Source organism: Myripristis murdjan, chromosome 5, assembly GCF_902150065.1.
Source record: "Myripristis murdjan chromosome 5, fMyrMur1.1, whole genome shotgun sequence".
Classification (NCBI taxonomy): domain Eukaryota; kingdom Metazoa; phylum Chordata; class Actinopteri; order Holocentriformes; family Holocentridae; genus Myripristis; species Myripristis murdjan.
In genome coordinates, this window is record NC_043984.1 from 34699463 (window position 1) to 34719202 (window position 19740).

At 43.8% G+C, this 19740-nt stretch overlaps 1 protein-coding gene across 1 annotated transcript; it reads left to right on the forward strand.

The window, feature by feature from the left end:
* The first annotated feature begins 15434 nt into the window (after positions 1-15434).
* Positions 15435-19259, forward strand: LOC115359832 (gastrula zinc finger protein XlCGF57.1-like). Its single transcript, XM_030052474.1, has 3 exons — positions 15435-15624; positions 17845-18074; positions 18267-19259. The coding sequence occupies exons 1-3, from the start codon at positions 15435-15437 to the stop codon at positions 19119-19121; spliced, it is 1275 nt and encodes a 424-aa protein (XP_029908334.1). The 3' UTR covers positions 19122-19259.
* The last annotated feature ends 481 nt before the right edge of the window (positions 19260-19740 follow it).

The following is a 19740-nucleotide window of genomic DNA, read 5'->3' on the forward strand; positions in this document are numbered from 1 at the left end:
AACTGCTAAAACTGACTTTAACATCTGGTTTGAAAGACAAAGTGTTTGATGTTTGTAAAATTCCTGCAATTCCACTGAATTTACAAGAATCACACCAGAGCAAGCGCATGCCTTCTACAGCATCATGGCATTTGCAGGTCAAAACATGAGGTAGTACAGCAGACTGATTTTAGTCCCTTCACCAAAATTAGACAAGGAAGGATGAGAATCCTTGGGAGCTTTAAGGTGGTGACTACAGCGAAAGAAAATTGTAGCCTGTCACAAAATCAGATTGATGAACTTCCTCCTGGTTACGTGCAAAATGTGCTTGTGAACAGTCTTCAGCCATAGATTAAAGTAAAAGTACAACTGACACTTGGATGGACAGGAAAACCTATGTAGCTAGTAGAGATAGCCCAACATCATTGGGATAACACAGAGCAAAGATAATGTAAAATGCATGAAATGCTAATGCTTGCCCAAGTGTCTCACTACACAGGTGGAGCAACCAGAGGAGGATGCAGTGGCAGAAGAACCTACAAAAAAGGAAGGTGGAGCCAAAAAACATGGGCCAAGAGATCATCAACATCATGATCAAAGTCACAACTCACCCTTTTCAAGCAACCAACATGAGAACTGCTTCCATTGTGGTGAGCCAAAACATTGGATGAGTAACTGCCCATATAGAGCCTCCCAGAACCTTACCATGCCTACGGCACCTCCATTGAGCCAGATGGAACACCAACAAATCCCACAGCACTGTCAATTGCACTGTCAGGACAGCATCAGAAATTGAAACTGAAATTGAAAATTGAATTGTGATCCAAGCTTCACTAATTAAATTGGCAGAAACCTCATTTGTTGAAAAATATACAAATGGAAAATCAGTATCCTTTTAGGTAAGAGACAGGAGCTTCTCTCTCAACTTTAAAAAATGACAGAATTCACAGAATTGAAAACATCTGAAGAAACTGTAAGAGCTGTGGGGGTTGGAGGGATTCCTATGGATCTAGCTGTAACTAACCCTGCTACACTACTGTCTACAGAAGATGATGGTGACCCCATAACTATATGGATGTCATCTCATGTTCATCTAAACTTTATCCTGAACTTTCCGAAACTCCCTTCTCTAACCCTGACCTCATTTTCTATACTAATGACTCTGCTTATGGAGAAAATGGAGTGCCGTACGCAGGGTATACAATCTGTGATAATTTCTCAATTATTGAAAGTGCTGCCCTGCCACCCTCAAGCTCCACCCAGGTAGCTGAGTCACACATATTGATGAGAGCCTGCCACCAAACAAAAGGTAAAACTGTTACCATTTTCACAGACCTCAGGTATGCTTTTCGATGTTTACATGACTTTGGTATGCTGTGGGCAAACCGAGGATTCATTACCTCCTCTGGGACAAATGTTAAACATGCGAATTTGATCGGGGAAATTATTAGATGCATGCCAGTTACCCTCATCTATTGCTGTTGTAAAATGTGATGCCCACACCAAATCCAATGGCCCTGTTTCACAAGGCAATGCAATGGCTGACCATGCAGCCAAGGCAGCTGCCAAATTTGGTATTCCTGTCCATGTAAAGCTCTGTCTTTCCATACCTGCTAACGACTTTGCTTCTCCTAATGATGTGGCTCTCTTACAGAGAGCCTGCTGATGTGAAGGAGCAGCAGTCATGGTTTTCTCATGGTTGTAAATATGTAAATATTGTTTGGGTCCACAACGATGGCCGCATTGTGGCACCCAAGTCCTTGTACCCGTGGCTAGCACGCATGTCACATGGCTTGTTGCATGTGAGCAAAGGGGGGATGTGTCAAACAGTGTTGGTATGCTGCGGGATTTACATCCCATATAAAATTATTGTGAACAATGGCTAACATCCTCCCCCTTGGGGACCTTTTGTAGCTTTTGAAGAAAATATGATGCTTTTGAAGAAAATGTGATGGATATGACAATATTCTTGTATGTGCTGATGTGTTTTCAAACTGGCCCGAAGCCTGGGCTTGCACAAAGACTGACTCTATATTGTAGTGAAATGCCTGCTGAAAGACATTGTCTCAAGACTTGGATTTCCTCAGAGCATCAATTCAGACAGAGGTAGTCATTTCACTGGACAAATTACGACTAAAATCTGTAAACCATTTGGGATTAAACAACGACTATATCGTCCATACCACCCACAGTCTGCAGGGCTAGTTGAACGACAGTGTTGTTGCCCCTAGCCTAATGTCAGTGAGGCACACACCCATCAAGAAACACAAATTCACACCTCATGAGATTATTACAGGTAGACCAATGGTTGTGCCAAGCACGAATATGCATGAAGAAGACGGATCTCCGTGCTATGGATGAGTCAATGAGATCATTTTGCTGTGCTCTAACTTCTGCTGCTCAATACACAGACAAGGAAAAGCTGACCAGTCTCCTTCTAGTGACAAACAGTGCCACAGCATCCAACCAGGGGACTGGGTCTGTGTCCAAGAGTTCCGGTGGAAGAACACCCTGCACACCTCGGTGGCCCAAGCCTCAGCACGTCCCGCTTACCACCAACACAGCAATCAAGTTGGAGCCTCTTCATCACCATCTACCGAACCACAGAATCTTGGCCACATCCTTTGGATGGACTTCCTCCCCTGGAGAGCATTTCAGGCACCGGAGTCCCAGAAGTAGAAGCCCAACCTTCTCCAGCTCACAGGCAGTCGTCGGAGGAACAGGGGAGCAGCACAGGCACCGGAGTCCCAGAAGTAGAAGCCCAACATTCCCCAGCTCACAAACAGTCGGAGGAGGAATGGAGGAGCAGCGCAAGCACTGGATTCCCAGAAGAAGAGGTCCACCATGCTCCCCACAGCCATCAGGGGAGCAGAACAGATTCTACAAACAAGATCTTTCAGTTTATCACAAAAGAAAATGTGCCTGTTCTAACGCACGATCACGGACGGACGGACGCTATGCAGCCACGCAGGCAGGTCCTGCGTTTAAGCCACAGACGACTACAAACTCCGTCAAAACGCTGCAATCTCTACCGCCAACGTTTCCATGTATGTTCGCAGTGATTCTGTTCCTCGTTCTATGTCCTCTCCGCCTGCATATTCTCGCCAAAAATGACCAGACCTGCAATCTAGCTAAAGGCAGTCAACACGTGTTGTATTCAAGACTCATGGACTCTGGCCATGCTATAATGCCGTCAGGTAAACATAGATCTACGAAAGTTTTCGGTAGTTTCCTTGGGCTCGCACACCTCACAGTCATCCTCCTCTTGGCCGGAGACGTTGAAACAAACCCTGGCCCTGCACAGCAGCCCTGCCTGGCCCAATCATTGCAACTATCTACGACACAGCAGCAGCTTAGCTGGACTCAGCAGCAGCTACCACAACAACCAGGCCTGGGTCCGCTGCTGCCGGCTGCGCTCATACAGCAGCTGCCTCAACAGCTCGTCTGGCCTCCGACGCTGGTACCCGCGCCATGGTGGGGGCTGGTCCAACAGCTAGTTTGGGCCCCACCGCTGCTGGCCTGGCCGTCGGAGCAGCTACCACTGCAGCTAGCCTGGGCTGCACTACTGCAAACTTTGCAGCCCCGGCAGCAACTACTACAGCTGATGGCAGCAGGGACCCCACTACCAGCTCAACCATCACAGCGGCGTCTACAACAGTTAGCCTGGGCTCCACTATTACTAGGCTGGCCGTCACGGCAGCTACTCCGGCCTCACCTACTGCAAGATAACCTAAGACCAGCGGCCTCTCTAGTGGCAGGGCGCCTGCAACCAAAGGCTCAGCAGTGGGATGCCCTTTCCATTGCAGCGCTCCTGGGCCCGAGTCCGCCAACTCCAGCGGCCTCTCCGGCGGGTGGGCGCCTACAGCGGAAAGCTCAGCAGCCGGATGCCCTCCCCACCGCAACCCGCCCGGGCCCGAGTCCACCAGCTCCAGCTGCCTCCCCGGCGGGTGGGCGCCTACAACGGAAAGCTCAGCAGCCGGATCCCCTCTTCACCGCAACGCTCCCGGGCCCGAGTCCACCAGCTCCAGTGGCCTCTCCGGCGGGTGGGCGCCTACAGCGGAAAGCTCAGCAGCCGGATGCCCTCTCCACTGCGACGCTCCTGGGCCCTAGCCTACCAACACCAGCGGCCTCCCCGGCGGGTGGGCGCCTACAACGGAAAGCTCAGCAGCCGGATCCCCTCTTCACCGCAACGCTCCCGGGCCCGAGTCCACCAGCTCTAGCGGCCTTTCCGGCGGGTGGGCGCCTACAGCAGAAAGCTCAGCAGCCGGATGCAATGTGCGAATACTCTTGAATGTATTGGTCTCAACATCACTCTCTCCCACAAATGTCTGTCACATTGATTGGGATATAGAGACCGCCATCAGCCCCTAGTGGCTTCTATGAGGAATTACATGATATTCTTAAAGAATGTAATTTTAAAAACAAAGTTATTCTAGTGGGTGATTTTAATGTAAACTGGAATGATAAAAGAAATCGAAAACGCCTTAAAGCGCTAACAAACAGCTTTGATTTGGTACAAATTATCAAAGAACCCACTAGAATAACAACTGTGTCAGAGACGTGTATAGATTTGGTCTTCAGTAATAAACATGAAAGAATCCAGAAAATTTTCAACATGGTTACAGGTCTGTCTGACCACAACATGATCCTGTTCTCAAGAAAATTAACGAAAAATAGACTCGCCTGCCCCCCCAGTGTTAAATCAGAACAACTGAGAATACCAAAATGTGAAATTGAGAATTTAAAAACTGCCCTGAGTGAAATAAACTGGTCTGAGTGTCTAACCTGTGAACAGGTTGATGACAAGTGCAACGCTTTCATGACAGTAATACAAACAACCATGTCTGGCTTTATGAAAAACAAAACATAAGCCGAGGAAAAGCAATCACCTCCCCTGGTTGAACAGTACAATATGGTCACTTATGAAACAGCGGGACCATGCACTCAAGATAGCCCTTAAAACAAGATCCACACATAATAGACACTTGTTTACTTCACTCAGGAATAAAGTAACTAAGGAAATCAGAACCGCAAAGGCAAATTTTTTGTTAATGTTATAAGTAATGCAAGAGGCAATGCCAAGGAGATTTGGTCAAACATAAAGAAATTAACAGGGAATAATACCTCTAACAAGAATATCAGGGAGTTGCAAATAAATGGAAATCTAACGTATGACCCTAAAGAGATGGCAACAGCCCTGAACTCTTACTTTATTGATTCAGTAAAACATCTTGCTACTGACTCGCATATACAAATCTGTCCTGCTATGCCTCTGAGCACCACTACACCGGTTTTTAATTTAAATGAAGTCTCCCAGTTGGATGTAGGTTGAGTGATTTGTAATTTGAGAAACTCTAAAGCCAAGGATGCATTTTATATGGATACAGTGTTTATTAAAATGCACAAACAATCGCTTATTGCCCCGATGACCAGCATAATTAATAATTCTATAACTGAGGGTAAGTTTCCAAATTCATGGAAATCTGCAGTTATTACTCCAATTTTTAAATCAGGAGACTCTGCAACAATCAGTAACTATAGACCAATAAGCATTCTCCCTGCTGTTTCTAAAGTAGCGGAAAAGCTGGTGGCAGAGCAACTTATTAACCACTTGAATGACAGTCCTTACAACCTGAATCCAATGCAGTTTGGCTTTAGAAAACACCACTCCACAGAGACAGCCATTTGCTTTTTTTTGGAAAACCTAAAGTCTAAAATTGACAATGGGGGTGTTATAGGTGCTGTTTTTCTTGATTTAAGAAAGGCGTTTGACACTGTGAATCATCAGATATTATTAAGTAAGTTGTCATATTTTAACTTTTCTGTAAAAGCATTACAATGGTTTGAATCATATATTGGGCAGAGGAAACAGTGTGTTAGAGTTCACAACACAACATCCACAACTTCTGAAAATAATCTTGGTGTACCTCAGGGCTCCTTCCTTGGACCACTACTGTTCAGTCTGTACATCAATGACCTGCCCAGCTGCTGTCCGTCAAATGTAGCCTTCCAGATGTATGCTGACGATGCAGTCGTGTATGTGCATGCTAAAACAAAATACCAAGCTGCACAAGACTTATCAGCAACTATGTCTAATGTGTCCAACTGGCTGAAAAACTCCCAATTACATCTCAATGTGTCAAAGACTGTTTGCATGTTCTTTTCCAAAAAGGCAAATGTTGATTTAATTCCTGATGTGCTTGTCCATGGAACAAAACTCGAAGTCGTACAGGAATTTAAATATCTAGGAGTTACTTTTGATTCACAGCTATGCTTCAAACAGCAGGTCAAAAAAACTGTGAATAGAATAAGATTCCACCTGTCAAATTTTAGATATATTCGAAATAACTTAACTACTGATTCTGCAAAACTATACCTAAGTGCGATGATCATGCCATATATGACCTACTGTGTAACAACTTGGGCACTGGCATGCAAATCCACACTGAGGCCTGTAGAAATAGCATATAAGCAGGCTCTAAAAGTCTTAGATAAAAAGCCCAACTCACACCATTATTGTAACATCTTGAAAAAATATGAATTGTTGAGTTGGGAAAATGTAGTAATATATGCAGATTCTATCTTAGTCTACAAGATTCTCCATGGACTAGCACCACCGCCATTAAAAGAATTTATAAAGATAAATACAAACAGGTCAACCAGAGCAGGGTCCAGAGGTGATTGCCTGATCCCACTCAGGAAAAGTGTTTTTGGCCAGTCAGTTTTTTCGTATCGAGCGTCTCGTACATGGAATATGATACCAAGTGACATACGTGATGTACCAATCCTCACTTCTTTCACAAAGCATCTAAAAAAGTGGTTATTGGAAAACCAAATTTGCACTCACATTGAATCTTGAATATTAAGTCATCGGATATTCTGCATTGTTATTTGTACTAAATGTATCTGATATTTTTTATCTGTATTAATTCTGTGTAATTGTTTAGTTGATGGGAGTGTTGCTGGTGACGAGCCAATCTGGTGACCAAGCTTACATACTTTATGTATGCAAATCCTGTTAATTTGTGCGTACATAATTATATCTATGTATGCTAACCTGTGCAATAACACCAGCACACACACGTCTGTGTGTGCAAAATATGTGCAATTGGGCAACGTGCAATACTCAGTTTTAGCACTTACGCACTTTAGCACTTACATCACTTTAGCACTCCAGCACTTTAACATCTAATGGACACCCTATTTCTGGTCTGTCATGAGTAACATGTTTATTGTTTGTCGTTATGTACTGTATTCTTTATTCTTATTGTTATTGTACCTCGCACCATTTACTGGTAGTGTAATTTTGTTTTTATAATGATAACCAACCTGCCCAGGGACAAAGGATGGAAATTAGCTGCTCGCTACAATCCTACATATTTACACGAAGATGTATATTAATATGTACTGTCCCCTGATTTCTCTATCAAAATAAAATAAATAAATAAAATAAATCCATCACAAACAAGACAACAATACCGCAGTCAACTTTATGCGGACTGTTATTCCTGCAACACCGTTACCCCTCTCACTCTCACAAGGGTTCCAAAGACATTAAAATGATCCACTGAAGGAAAGGAAACATCCACTTGGGAACATCCAAATGACTCGACATACTCTTCATCAGAAGTACCATCTGTTCCACTAAGACCATATTCATCATCCAATCCAATCGATGATAAAAATCACTTTGTCACAATGATCAATCATTGTTCAATATCACTACCAAAAGGTGTGTACTGTATGGTTGGAATGAAGGCTTATGAATATTTGCCAGAAGGATGGTCCGGAATATGTGGCCTGGGCCACGTGATACCAGCCATGAAAGTCTTTACAGGGCCACCCGAGGTTCACCATGTCAAAAGAGACTTATATACACACGCACAAACACCATGGACAAGATTTTTGGGCTCCCATTCCAAGCTACGGAGTCATGGCATCCTTGGACTAAATGAGACCTTTCTCATGCAGCTGAAGATTTTCCAAATTCTACTGCAAAGGGCATATCCATGCTCTCGCCGGAAATTACCGCCATAAAGATGACGACTCTACACAATTGTGCTGCTTGTTGTACGTTGTACGCTTTTACCAGACCATACTGCCACTATGCAAGAAATAAGTAATCATATGTCAAATACTCCGAAGACGTTACATAACCCTTCCACCACTAGTTTGTTTGACTGGGTCATAGAAAATTAGGGGCCTTGGGTTATTTAATTTTTGAATTTGTGATATCTGGTTGTGGAATCCTGGTTGTCATTAGTCTTCTAATCACCTGTCTCAAGAGCATTTGTAACTCCTTTGCCACTAAACCCACTACTAAAATCATGTACTCCACTACAATACAATCAGTCCCTCAACTGGAAGAGGAAACTTCAGATTTCCTGTCCAAAATTGAGATTGATTTTGACTAAGCAGTTTTTCTTAAATTCTCTGTTATGATTATGGTATTGTCTTGTCTTTGAAAAGGATGTAACCCTAATGCGGTCAACAAAAAAAAAAAAAAAAAAAAAAAAAAAGTGTGAATTGTGGAAGGAAAATACACATTTTAGGCAGCTCAGTCTTTTAGGCAGCTCAGACTTCCTGATTGATTCAGACTTGCTAATTGACGGCCCATCCTGTCGTCTGGGCCTCGCCTTTAATCCTGTGGGCATGCACATGAACACTTATCAAGTCTTTTGTTCCCATTCGGTACCATATCCTACCTGACCACTGCCTTACAATACCTTGATCACTGTCTTATAATACCTTCCCTGACCTTTTGTTCTCTGCCTATTTACATACCGTCTGTACTCACTGTATAAAGGTCTTCCCCTGACATTGCTCTTGGTCAACCGGCGGAGGGCAACAGCTGGACTGTGAATGGGCAGGAGATGGCAGAGGGAAGTGACGGATCAGGAAGTGAGATGGGAGGAATTGAAGTAGCTGGCGGGAAGGATGATGGTTGGAGTTTGGTGGGTCAAAAAAACAGGAGAAAACGTAAAAAACAGAGACAACAAAATGATAGTGTCAACACAGAAGGTACTGACAGTGAGGAAAATCAGACACCAGCAGCGAGGCAGAGGGAGGAATATAAAGTAAACGTCAAACTTTCTCAAGACGGAGCGTTGTTTGGTGAGTGGAACCTAATTCAGTTGACGAAGGCGATATTCAAGTTGGTGGGTGAGGTTAAAAACGTTAAAGTGTTACGGAATGGATCATTGTTGATCTTCTGTAGGGATAGTGTGCAGCAAGGAAAATGTATAAGAATGAACAAGATTGATGGCAAACGAGTGCAGTGCACAATACCTGAAGACAGAAAGTCGACTAGGGGCGTCATTTCAGGGATTCCTACAGTTGTATCAGTAGACCAGATTAAAGACAACGTGGCAGGTGCAAAGGTGCTGGAAGCCAGGCGGCTGAAAACAACTAGATTTGGAGAGAAATGCGACAGCCTGTCCGTCTTAATCAAGTTTGATGAGCCCAGGTTGCCAAGTAAAGTGTACCTAGGATATATGAGCTATGAGGTAAGACCATATGTTCCTCCTCCATTGCGATGCTTCAAGTGTCAAAAGTATGGCCATGTAGCGGCAGTTTGCAAAGGCAACCAAAGATGCGGTAGATGTGCAGGTGAGCACGAGAACGGCAAATGTGATGAAGGGGCTAAGCTAAAGTGCTGTAACTGTGGAGGAGAGCACACCTCAGCTTATCGGGGATGTGAAGCGAGCAAGAAAGCGGCCGAAGTGCAGAAAGTTATAATCTCCCAGGGGATCTCATATGCAGAGGCAGTGAGGAAAGTAAAGACAGTGCAGACAGAGGCCTCTAAACCGGTGGGAGTAGTGGACAACAACAGAATGTGTGGAGGATGTGCTAAACTGGGAATAAAGGAAGATACGCTGATTGTGAGCAAGAATGAATTTGTGTTATTTATGGTTGATGTGATCAACTGTTCGGCTCAAGCAACCACGAAGACCGAAAAGATCAAGATTATAGTGAGAGCGGCTGAGAAATTTCTTGGGCTGGAGGGGCTACGGTGGGAAACGGTGGAGGAAACATTAGCTGGAGAATTATCTAAATCTCAGACATGGGCTGGTGGATCCTCATGGTCTTAATTATTTTACAGTGGAATGCAAGGAGTCTTATCTCAAATGGGCAAGAATTTAAAAAGTTTATATCAGAGTTATCAGACAAGCCTCATGTAATATGTATCCAAGAAACATGGTTAAAGCCACAATGGGATTTTGTTATATATGGATACACTGTAATAAGAAATGACAGGGAAACTGGGAAAGGTGGAGGAGTGGCAACATTTGTGAGAAATGGGTTGAACTATAGTTTAATCAAAAAAGGGAAAGAACAAGAGTCTATTATAATTAGTGTATGGACAGAAAAGAGTAGCATTACAATAGTCAATTACTATAACCCATGTAAGAAACTGAGTACTAATATACTGAAGGAAGCAAGTGGGCCAATACAGGAGAAAGTAGTATGGTGTGGGGATTTTAACTCCCACAGCACATTATGGGGAAGCAATAATACAGATACAAATGGATCAGTAATAGAGGAGTTTATAGATGAAATGGGCTTGGTGTGTATTAATGATGGAAGGGGCACAAGATATAATAGTTCACAGAATACAGAGAGTGTAATTGATCTGACGCTAACATCCAATATAATTGCAGGTGTTACTATTTGGGAAGTATTGAACCGGTCAACAATAGGTAGTGATCATTATCCAATAATAGTGTCATGCCCTCTGCCTCCTAGCCTGTCTCTCTCCGTGTGTGTGTATGTGTGAGCACTTGATTGCAGGATTGAGGCCTGGTGTGCAGGGGTTGGGTCTCCTCAGCTGCCTACTCTCTGACAATCACCACCCCACTACAAAAGGCTTCCTCCATCAACCAGACCTCGCCAGATTGTGATACAGTAACACTGTCAGTCACTCTCGAGCCGGTACTTTGTCTGTTGGTAATTTCCTAGTACTTAAATAACCCAGTTTTCTCTGTCTTGGATCCAGTTCCTCCCCGGCCTCCAGCACCAGACCTGCCTCTACTCTGCCACCCAGCCGTTTCCAGCCAGCCGAGCCCTCCACCCAGCCCTCCAGACCTGCCTCTGCTTTCCCACCCAGCTGTCTCCTGCCAGTCAAGCCCTCCACCCAGCCCTCGCCTGGAATCCCATAGATCCGCATCCAGCCACCTCTCATCCCGGACTCAGCCTGCACCCTCAGTTAAAATAAACTCTTTCATTGAACTGATCAGCTGCCTCACTCGTTCCTCTGCCCTGAGTCCACCTACTTAACCCGTTACAAATAGTCAAGGTTGGAATAGGGATACATCAAGAGGGGGGAGCAAGAACATCAAGATGGAAGTTGGATGGGGCAGACTGGGATGCATTCCAAGTAGCAAGTGAGGCCAGGTGTATAAAAGTACTGGAAGAGAATACAACAAATGTAGAGGAAATGAACAGAAAACTGAGTAGTGCATTGATACAGACAGCAGAAGAAAATATTCCAAAGAGCAAGGGAAATAAAAGGAAAAAGAGTGTACCATGGTGGGATGACAACTGTAGTAAGGCAATCAAAATGAGAAATAGAACATTTAGACAGGTGAAAGCTCACCACACATTAGACACACTGATCCAATACAAAAAAGCACAAGCAATAGTACGGAAAACAATAAGATCAGCAAAACGGACATTCTGGAGACAATACTGCAATAAAATTGGGAGAGAAACACAGTTGGCGGAAGTGTGGGGAATGATTAGGAGAATGAATGGTTTAAAGAGAAACTTTGAAATACCAGTCATGCATAGCCATAACATGATAGCAGTAAGTGCAGTGGAAAAGGCAGAGCTTCTAGCAAAAACGTTTGTGCAGATTCATAGCTCAGAAAATTTAACTATAAAGGCTAAGCAATGTAGAGACAATATCCTTGCAAAGAATGTACGAATTACAGAAAGAAGGGCATCATCAGGGGAGGACCTGGATTTACCATTTACACTGTTTGAACTGAGGAGAGCAATTTCAAATGCACAACAAACAACACCAGGGAAAGATGGAATATGCTACAGTATGTTAGCTCATATGACAGACAGGGCACTGGAAGCAGTACTAAGATTATTTAATGAAGTATGGGACACAGGCAAACTCCCATCAAGATGGAAGGAATCTGTGATAGTGCCAATATTAAAACCAGGTAAAGATGCATCAAACCCCTCTAGTTATAGGCCCATCGCACTAACATCACAGCTAGGGAAAACTATGGAACGGATGGTGATGGAGAGGCTGACACACTTTTTAAAGAGTAAAAACCTGTTTTCAAAATATCAAAGTGGATTTCGCAAAGGAAGAGGGACGATGGACAATGTCTTGTGTCTGGAATCAGATATAAAGAAAGCTCAGACCAACAGAGAAGTGGTGATTGCGGTGTTTTTTGATGTTGAGAAAGCATACGATATGTTATGGAAGGAGGGACTTCTTATCAAACTCAGTAAATTAGGGGTTAATGGGGAAATATATAATTGGGTATTAGATTTCCTGTTTGGGAGAACAATAGAAGTTAAAGTGGATGCAGAGTACTCTAAAGTATATCAAGTGAATCCGTGTATCATTCGTTCTTTCTATTTTCAATTGCCAATCAAAAATTAAAAAATGAAAAAGTGACTTATTATTTTGTTATTTGTTTTTTAATCTAACACCAAAATCCAAAATATGCCTGGTTTTTCATAGTTCAATTTTAGGCTCGGATCAAAAATACGAAATGGAAAAACGGGAATCAGGACTGAATTTGATTTTATTATTTAATTTGTCCGGTTTACGTGACCCAGAAGTTTGGTAATGAGCGGTAGCTCACAGCAGATCACAGCAGCCAGGTGCATTCAACCCCGCCACCCTGATCACCGCCACCATGGATAGTTATTACGTGTTGTTTTGAGGACCAAAGCGTGTGACTCTAAAAGAAGAGGACATGACAACCGAAAAAAAACAGCTGAGCTGAGCGGCACCGGACGCTCACCGGTCAGATCCGGCAGACCTGACTGGGTGGGCGCGGTACCGTCTGGTGCCGCGGCCGGCCCGCCTGATGCCGTCCGGTGCCGCGGCCGGCCCGCCTGATGCCGCGGCCGACTGGCGCCGCGGTAGGAGTAGTAACATGGAAAGGCGCAAGCCAGTAATTTCGCCTAGGGCGGCAACATAGGCAGAACCGCCACTGTGCAATTTCACAGAAAAGGGCCGGGTTTCCCAGATCGGTTAAGAAGGTCTCCGGAGCTACTACCCATCATTGTTAAGAAGCTCAGCTGATTTTTTCGGTTGTCATGTCCTCTTCTTTTAGAGTCACACGCTTTGGTCCTTGAAACAACACGTAATAACTATCCATGGTGGCGGTGATCAGGGTGGCGGGACTGAATGCACCTGGCTGCTGTGATCTGCTGTGAGCTACCGCTCATTACCAAACTTCTGGGTCACGTAAACCGGACAAATTAAATAATAAAATAAAATTCAGTCCTGATTCCTGTTTTTCCATTTCGTATTTTTGAAACTGGATGTACAGCAGGCACAAGGACTGAGGATACGTAGTGGAGCATTTAAATCCTCTCCAGTAGCAGCTATACAAGTTGAAATGGGGGAACAGCCACTATCGATTAGAAGACTGAAACTTTTGCTGGCGTACTGGGTCAACCTTCAGGGGCATAGTACCTCACACCCTGCTAAAGCTATTCTGGAAGAGTGTTGGGAACATAATGACACTAGTTATATGAGTTTTGGATGGATAGGCAATATAAAAGCAGAACAAGCAGGTCTAGGTTGTATTCAATTCAGTCCAACAGTCCCATACTCACATACTCCCCCCTGGCTATTTGTAAAGGCATCAGTAAACTTTAATATACAACAATTGAAGAACGGAAGCAAGCAGGTATCGGCTGGGAGGGTAGCTCAGAGATATCTGGAGCAGCACTTCTCAGACAAAATAATGGCTTTCACTGATGGATCAAAAGACCCTGATACTGGACGTACAGGAGCTGCAGTCTTCATCCCACACTACAAAATACATATCAAGAAAAGAACCACAGACCATCTATCAGTATACACAGTTGAGCTTACAGCTATTATATTGGCATTGGAATGGGTAGAAAAGAATAACCACAACAACATATTAATAGCATCAGATAGCTGGGCAGCACTTACAAGTCTCAAAACCCTGAAATCATGTAGGCAAGATCTCATTTTTGAAATACACAATGTACTGTACAGAATGCACAGGAGGGGTTTGAAGGTATGTTTTATTTGGGTTCCTGCTCATGTAGGGTTAGAAGGAAATGAAGATGTGGACATTTTGGCCAAGCAATCACTTAAATCACAAACAGTAAATATGGAAATTCCGTTAAGTAGGGCAGAGGGGAAAGCATTAATTAAGAAACATGTGGGAAAGGTGTGGCAGGAATATTGGGACATACAAGACACAGGAAGACACCTCTATAATATACAGAAACAGGTTGGGTTGGGAAGAAGGATGGGCAGGAGCCGGAGGGAAGAGGCAGCCATCACACGGCTTAGGATAGGGCACACAGGACTAAATGACACACTTCACAGAATAGGTAAACACTTAGATGGTAAATGTGAGCACTGTGGTGTATCTGAATCGGTCCAGCACGTACTGTTGGAGTGTAAGGCATATGAGGAGGAAAGGAGGGCACTGATAACAGCAGCAAAAAAAGCCAACATAAGCCTGAATATAGGGAATCTACTTGGGGTAGATTCAAGGATATATGGTCATCTCATTACATACTTAAAAGTTACAAGACTGATGGAGAGGATTTAGTTTCCTTTTTTTTTTTTTTTTTTGTCTGTTAATCTACTGTTCCACACTCCAGTCCAGTAGGTGGCGGTAATGCACCTTTAAGTCGGTTGCCAACCGCCAATAAAATCAAAAGAAGAAGAAGAAGAAGAAGACGCTCTTGCCCTGCGTTCCAATACTCATACTATCATACTATTTAGTAGGAAAAAAAAAGATTTAGTGTGTCCCAATACATAGTATGTCAGATGCAGTATGCCAAGAGTACCAGGATGTTCTACTACATCCGGTCAGATTTCGCAGTATGGATTTCAGCATGCTGCTCTGGCCATTCTGACCCACAATCCTTTGTGCAGCGGACGTTACGTCGCACTGCGTGTACAGGCCACGCCCACATACGGACGACAACAAAGCACACATATCGCACAAAACTCGCTCAGTGACCGCAGAAGCGACAGGAAGACAGAAGATAATAAATATGACAGAGGACAGCGCAGTATGAAACAGCAGCGGCATTTTGACAACAACATTCAAATGTGCCGCTACGGACGGCGGCGGAAGTGAGCGAGAGGGCCGGACTTCTCACACCACTACAGCAAACTCCTAGATTGGACTACAGTGATTTTCTTCAACAGTACTTTCTCTCGGAGTCAAAGCAGCGAAAAGTCGGATCTCAACTTTGTGAAGATGTCTGATCTCTGCGAACTGAGATCGCAGGTGATGCGGCGACAGACTGCAGCCGCCAAGGAGACGCTGGCTCTGCCGGAGGAGACGCTGGCCGAGTACAAGCTGAAAAACTCTCGCCTGAAATTGAAGGTGGAGAGGCAGCAGAGGCTCCTGGACGCCATCTTGCTGCCGGAGGTGCGACTGCACAGAGGTTCGTAAGTTTTAAACACCATTTTCACATCAGCGACTCACCTGGACCCTGACAGGCGGGGCTAACCGTCAGTTAAGATTCAAAAGAAAACATTGAGACAATCAGCATCTGTGAGATAATGATATCAATATTAATGCATGATAATAACGACTAATGATATCAACATTAATTGTTTATTCTGAATACAAATTATTTATCATCATATTTACTGATTGTGCCGTCACCTGTTTATCGGTGCTGTCGCCTCCTGGAGTGGAATCAAAAAACAAAAATTTTAAAAAATGAAGTTAAAGTGGCTGCTGTGGATCACACAGGCCTCTGTACGATGCAGTACCAGGGTCAATGCAGGGGGGTGGGGGGATGGGGGGCACATTCTAAAACAAAAACCTCTGAATTTTCTAGAAAACTACTACTAGTACTACTAACAGTAAAGTAATAGTGGTAGTAGTATATTAGTAGATGTAGTAGTAGTAGCAGTAACAGTAGTAGTAGTAGTAGTAGTTTTAGCAGTCATTGTAGTAGTAGTATATTAGTAATAGTAGTAGCAATAGTAGTAGTAGTAGTAGTAGTAGTGGTAGTATATTAATAGTTGTAGTTATGGTAGTAGTGGTAGTAGTAGTAGTAGCAATAGTAGTAGTGGTAGTAGTAGTAATAGTAGCACTAGTAGTGGTAGTAGTAGCAATAGTCATAATAATTGTAGTAGTACTATAGAATTTTCTGGATTAAAGTTGTAAATTTCATAGAAAAAAACTTTTGAGATTAAAGTGGTTGCTTACAAAAAAACCCTCACAAATCTATGTTAAAAAAAAAAAAAACAAAGTCCCAAATTCTGAGATTTTAAAGTCACAGATGTATGAGACAAAAAACTCATGTGCTGCCTCCTGCTGGCCGTGTCTCAGGCCTGCAGCTGATCAACTGATTCTACTTTGACATGGGATTCAGGAACAAAGAAATCCTGCTGATTTTAGCCCAGAATCACCAAATTGTTTTCTTCTGAATCGGCCCAAGTCACAGCAACGTCTCTTCAGAGTCCAGATGCTGAGGAGGAGATTGTGATTCTGGGCTCAAACCAGCAGGATTTCCCTCTGACTGGATCCCACAGGAGGAGAACAACTAGTTTTTGTAAATTTTTGAGGTGATGGAAGGAAGCCAGAACAGGGGTGATGTGGGACCTGCAGCTCGTTCTAGCAAATAATCTGAAGCAACTGTAAAATATTTAACTCGGCTTTACTGAGGCTCGTGTGTAGAGGGAATTACAATAACCTAGACAGGACTAAATCAAAGTGTGAGTCAGAAGTTGGAGGGCTCGAGAAGACAAGCTATTTTTGCGATGTTTTTTATTTAAAGAAAACACTGGGCGAGCTTTGAGACATGAAGACATGAACTGGTCAAAGATGACAAAGAGATTCTCAGTGGCAGGTTTGCTGTTAGAGTGAAGTCGGCCAATAATCTCATCAACTGAGGCGGTGAGGTTATCAGGACCATGTAAAACAAAGTTTTTACTGGGGCTCTGGTGGGCGAAGTTACGGGATGTCCGATCTTTGGTCGCCAAGCAATCATGGAGTGAACTGGAATTAGGTGAGAATAAGAAACAACCTATTTCTCACCTAATTACTGTGGAAGGAAAATACACATTTTGGGCGGCTCAGACGTCCTGATTGATTCGGACTTGCTAATTGACGGGCCCATCCTGTCGTCTGGGCCTGGCCTTTAATCCTGTAGGCATGCACATGAACACTTACCGTGTCTTTTGTTCCCATTCGGAACCACACCCTACCTGATCACTGCCTTAAAATACCTAGATCACTGTCTTACAATACCTTCCCTCACCTTTTGTTCTCTGCCTATTTACATACCGTCTGTACTCACTGTATAAAGGTCTTCCCCTGACATTGCTCTTGGTCAGCTCACCGTACCAGATACCCTCTGTGTCGGTCAGTTTACCAGTGTGCCGGTGTACTTCAATAAAGTCACACCATTACAGCAAACTCCTAGACTGGACTACAGTGATTTTTCTTCAACATTACAAAACAAACCAACAAAAAACAAAAAAAGCAAGTGTTGATTGTCACCATATCTGTTTTTTACAAAAGCTTTAGTAGGGATTATGCTGACATGAAGTGATGCTGACAGGCTCGGGTCATCTTCCAAGCATAATTGTGTGTGTGTGTGTCTCTCTCTCTCTCTCTCTCTCTGTGTGTATGTGTGTGTGTTTTCCAGTGGTGTGTAAAGAGGAGGTCCCCCCTGAGCAGCTTCAGCGGACCCCCAGTCTGGAGTTTGAGCCCCCACACATTAAGGAGGAACAGGAGGAACTCTGCACCAATCAGCAAGGAGAGCAGCCTCAGGATATCACCAGGCTGCCGTTCACTGCTGTCCCTGCGCAGAGTGAGGATGATGAAGAGGAAGCTCAGTGGAGCAGAGACGGCCGCCGCTCCACTGGACAGATGGAAGCAGAAGATGGTGGAGAGGAACGAGCCAGGAACCCAGAACCCTCCTCTGAGGCTGAGACTGAGGACAGTGATGACTGGGATGAGACTAGTGAAGTCCAGTCAGGTTCAAACCCACTGAGTGACGTCCCTCTCAGTCATGACAGACCTGATGTGGGAGAGAAACCAGCTTCCTGCTCCAAGACCAAGAACACAGGAAAGAGTACATTCCCCTGCTCACTCTGTGGTAAAGGGTTTACACAGAAAGGACACCTCAAGATACACATGAGAACCCACACTGGAGAGAAACCATTCGACTGCTCACTCTGTGGTAAAGGGTTTACACAGAAACGAACCCTCAAGATACACATGAGAATCCACACTGGAGAGAAACCATTCGACTGCTCACTCTGTGGTAAAGGGTTTACCACGAGTGGACACTTCAATGGACACATGAGAATCCACACTGGAGAGAAACCATTCATCTGCTCACTCTGTGGTAAAGGGTTTACACAGAAAGGAAACCTCAACATACACATGAGAACCCACACTGGAGAGAAATCATTCGTCTGCTCACTCTGTGGTAAAGGGTTTATCGAGAAAGGAAACCTCAAGATACACATGAGAATCCACACTGGAGAGAAACCGTTCCCCTGCTCACTCTGTGGTAAAGGGTTTATCGAGAAAGGAAACCTCAACAAACACATGAGAATCCACATTGGAGAGAAACCATTCATCTGCTCACTCTGTGGTAAAGGGTTTATCGAGAAAGGAAACCTCAACAAACACATGAGAACCCACACTGGAGTTAAACCGTTCGTCTGCTCACTCTGTGGTAAAGGGTTTACCATTAGTGGACACCTCAAGCGACACATGAGAACCCACACTGGAGAGAAACCGTTCGTCTGCTCACTCTGTGGTAAAGGGTTTACCGAGACAGGACACCTCAGTGACCACATGAGAACCCACACTGGAGAGAAACCATCCGTCTGCTCCGTCTGTGGTAAAGGGTTTACACAGAAAGGACACCTCAAAAGACACATGATAACCCATGTTGGGGAGAACCTGTAGAGACGCAGTCCTGCATGCATGTGTGTTTATTGTTGTTTATTGTTTATTAGGATCCCTATTAGCTTTTGTCAAGACAAAAGCTAGTCTTCCTTGGGTCAATCACAAGAATAAAAACATTACATAAACCATCATTTCACAATTCAGCAATCACCCGTCTTCTCAATAATTAAAGAAAAAGATGCTACAGTAAATAAGACAGAATCAGTTTGAAATACACCAAAATCACCTCTGGGGATTAGTACAGGCTTATTTGCATCAAGTGTTGTTTCAACTTTTTCTTGAAGCTAAATTTCGTACTAATATTCTTTATGTCATTAGACAATGAGTTCCATCCTGTTGTAGCTCGATAGATAACAGTAGATTTAAGTAGCTCTGTTCTTGGTTTAGGTGGTTCAATATAACCTGAACTGGCTTGTCTAGTCATGTGGTTATGTATATCGCGTGAGTATTCAACTTGGTCATAGAAGTGCTGTGGTTTCTTGTCAATTAACACATTCCGGAAAAAAGTGAGAATACGAGAATGTATTCTCTTCTCAACAGGAAGCCATGAGAGATTTCTGTGCATTTCTGTAACGTGTTCTTTTAGAGCAGTGTTTCCCAAACGGGGGTACGCGTACCC

Bases quoted from the DNA above. Each gene is read 5' to 3' on its own strand.
- LOC115359832 (XM_030052474.1), top strand. From the start codon at position 15,435: ATGTCTGATCTCTGCGAACTGAGATCGCAGGTGATGCGGCGACAGACT. The intron at 15,625-17,844 runs GTTCGTAAGTTT...TGTGTTTTCCAG, and splicing joins GGAGGTGCGACTGCACAGAG to TGGTGTGTAAAGAGGAGGTC. The intron at 18,075-18,266 runs GCAGAAGATGGT...ACCAAGAACACA, and splicing joins GCTCCACTGGACAGATGGAA to GGAAAGAGTACATTCCCCTG.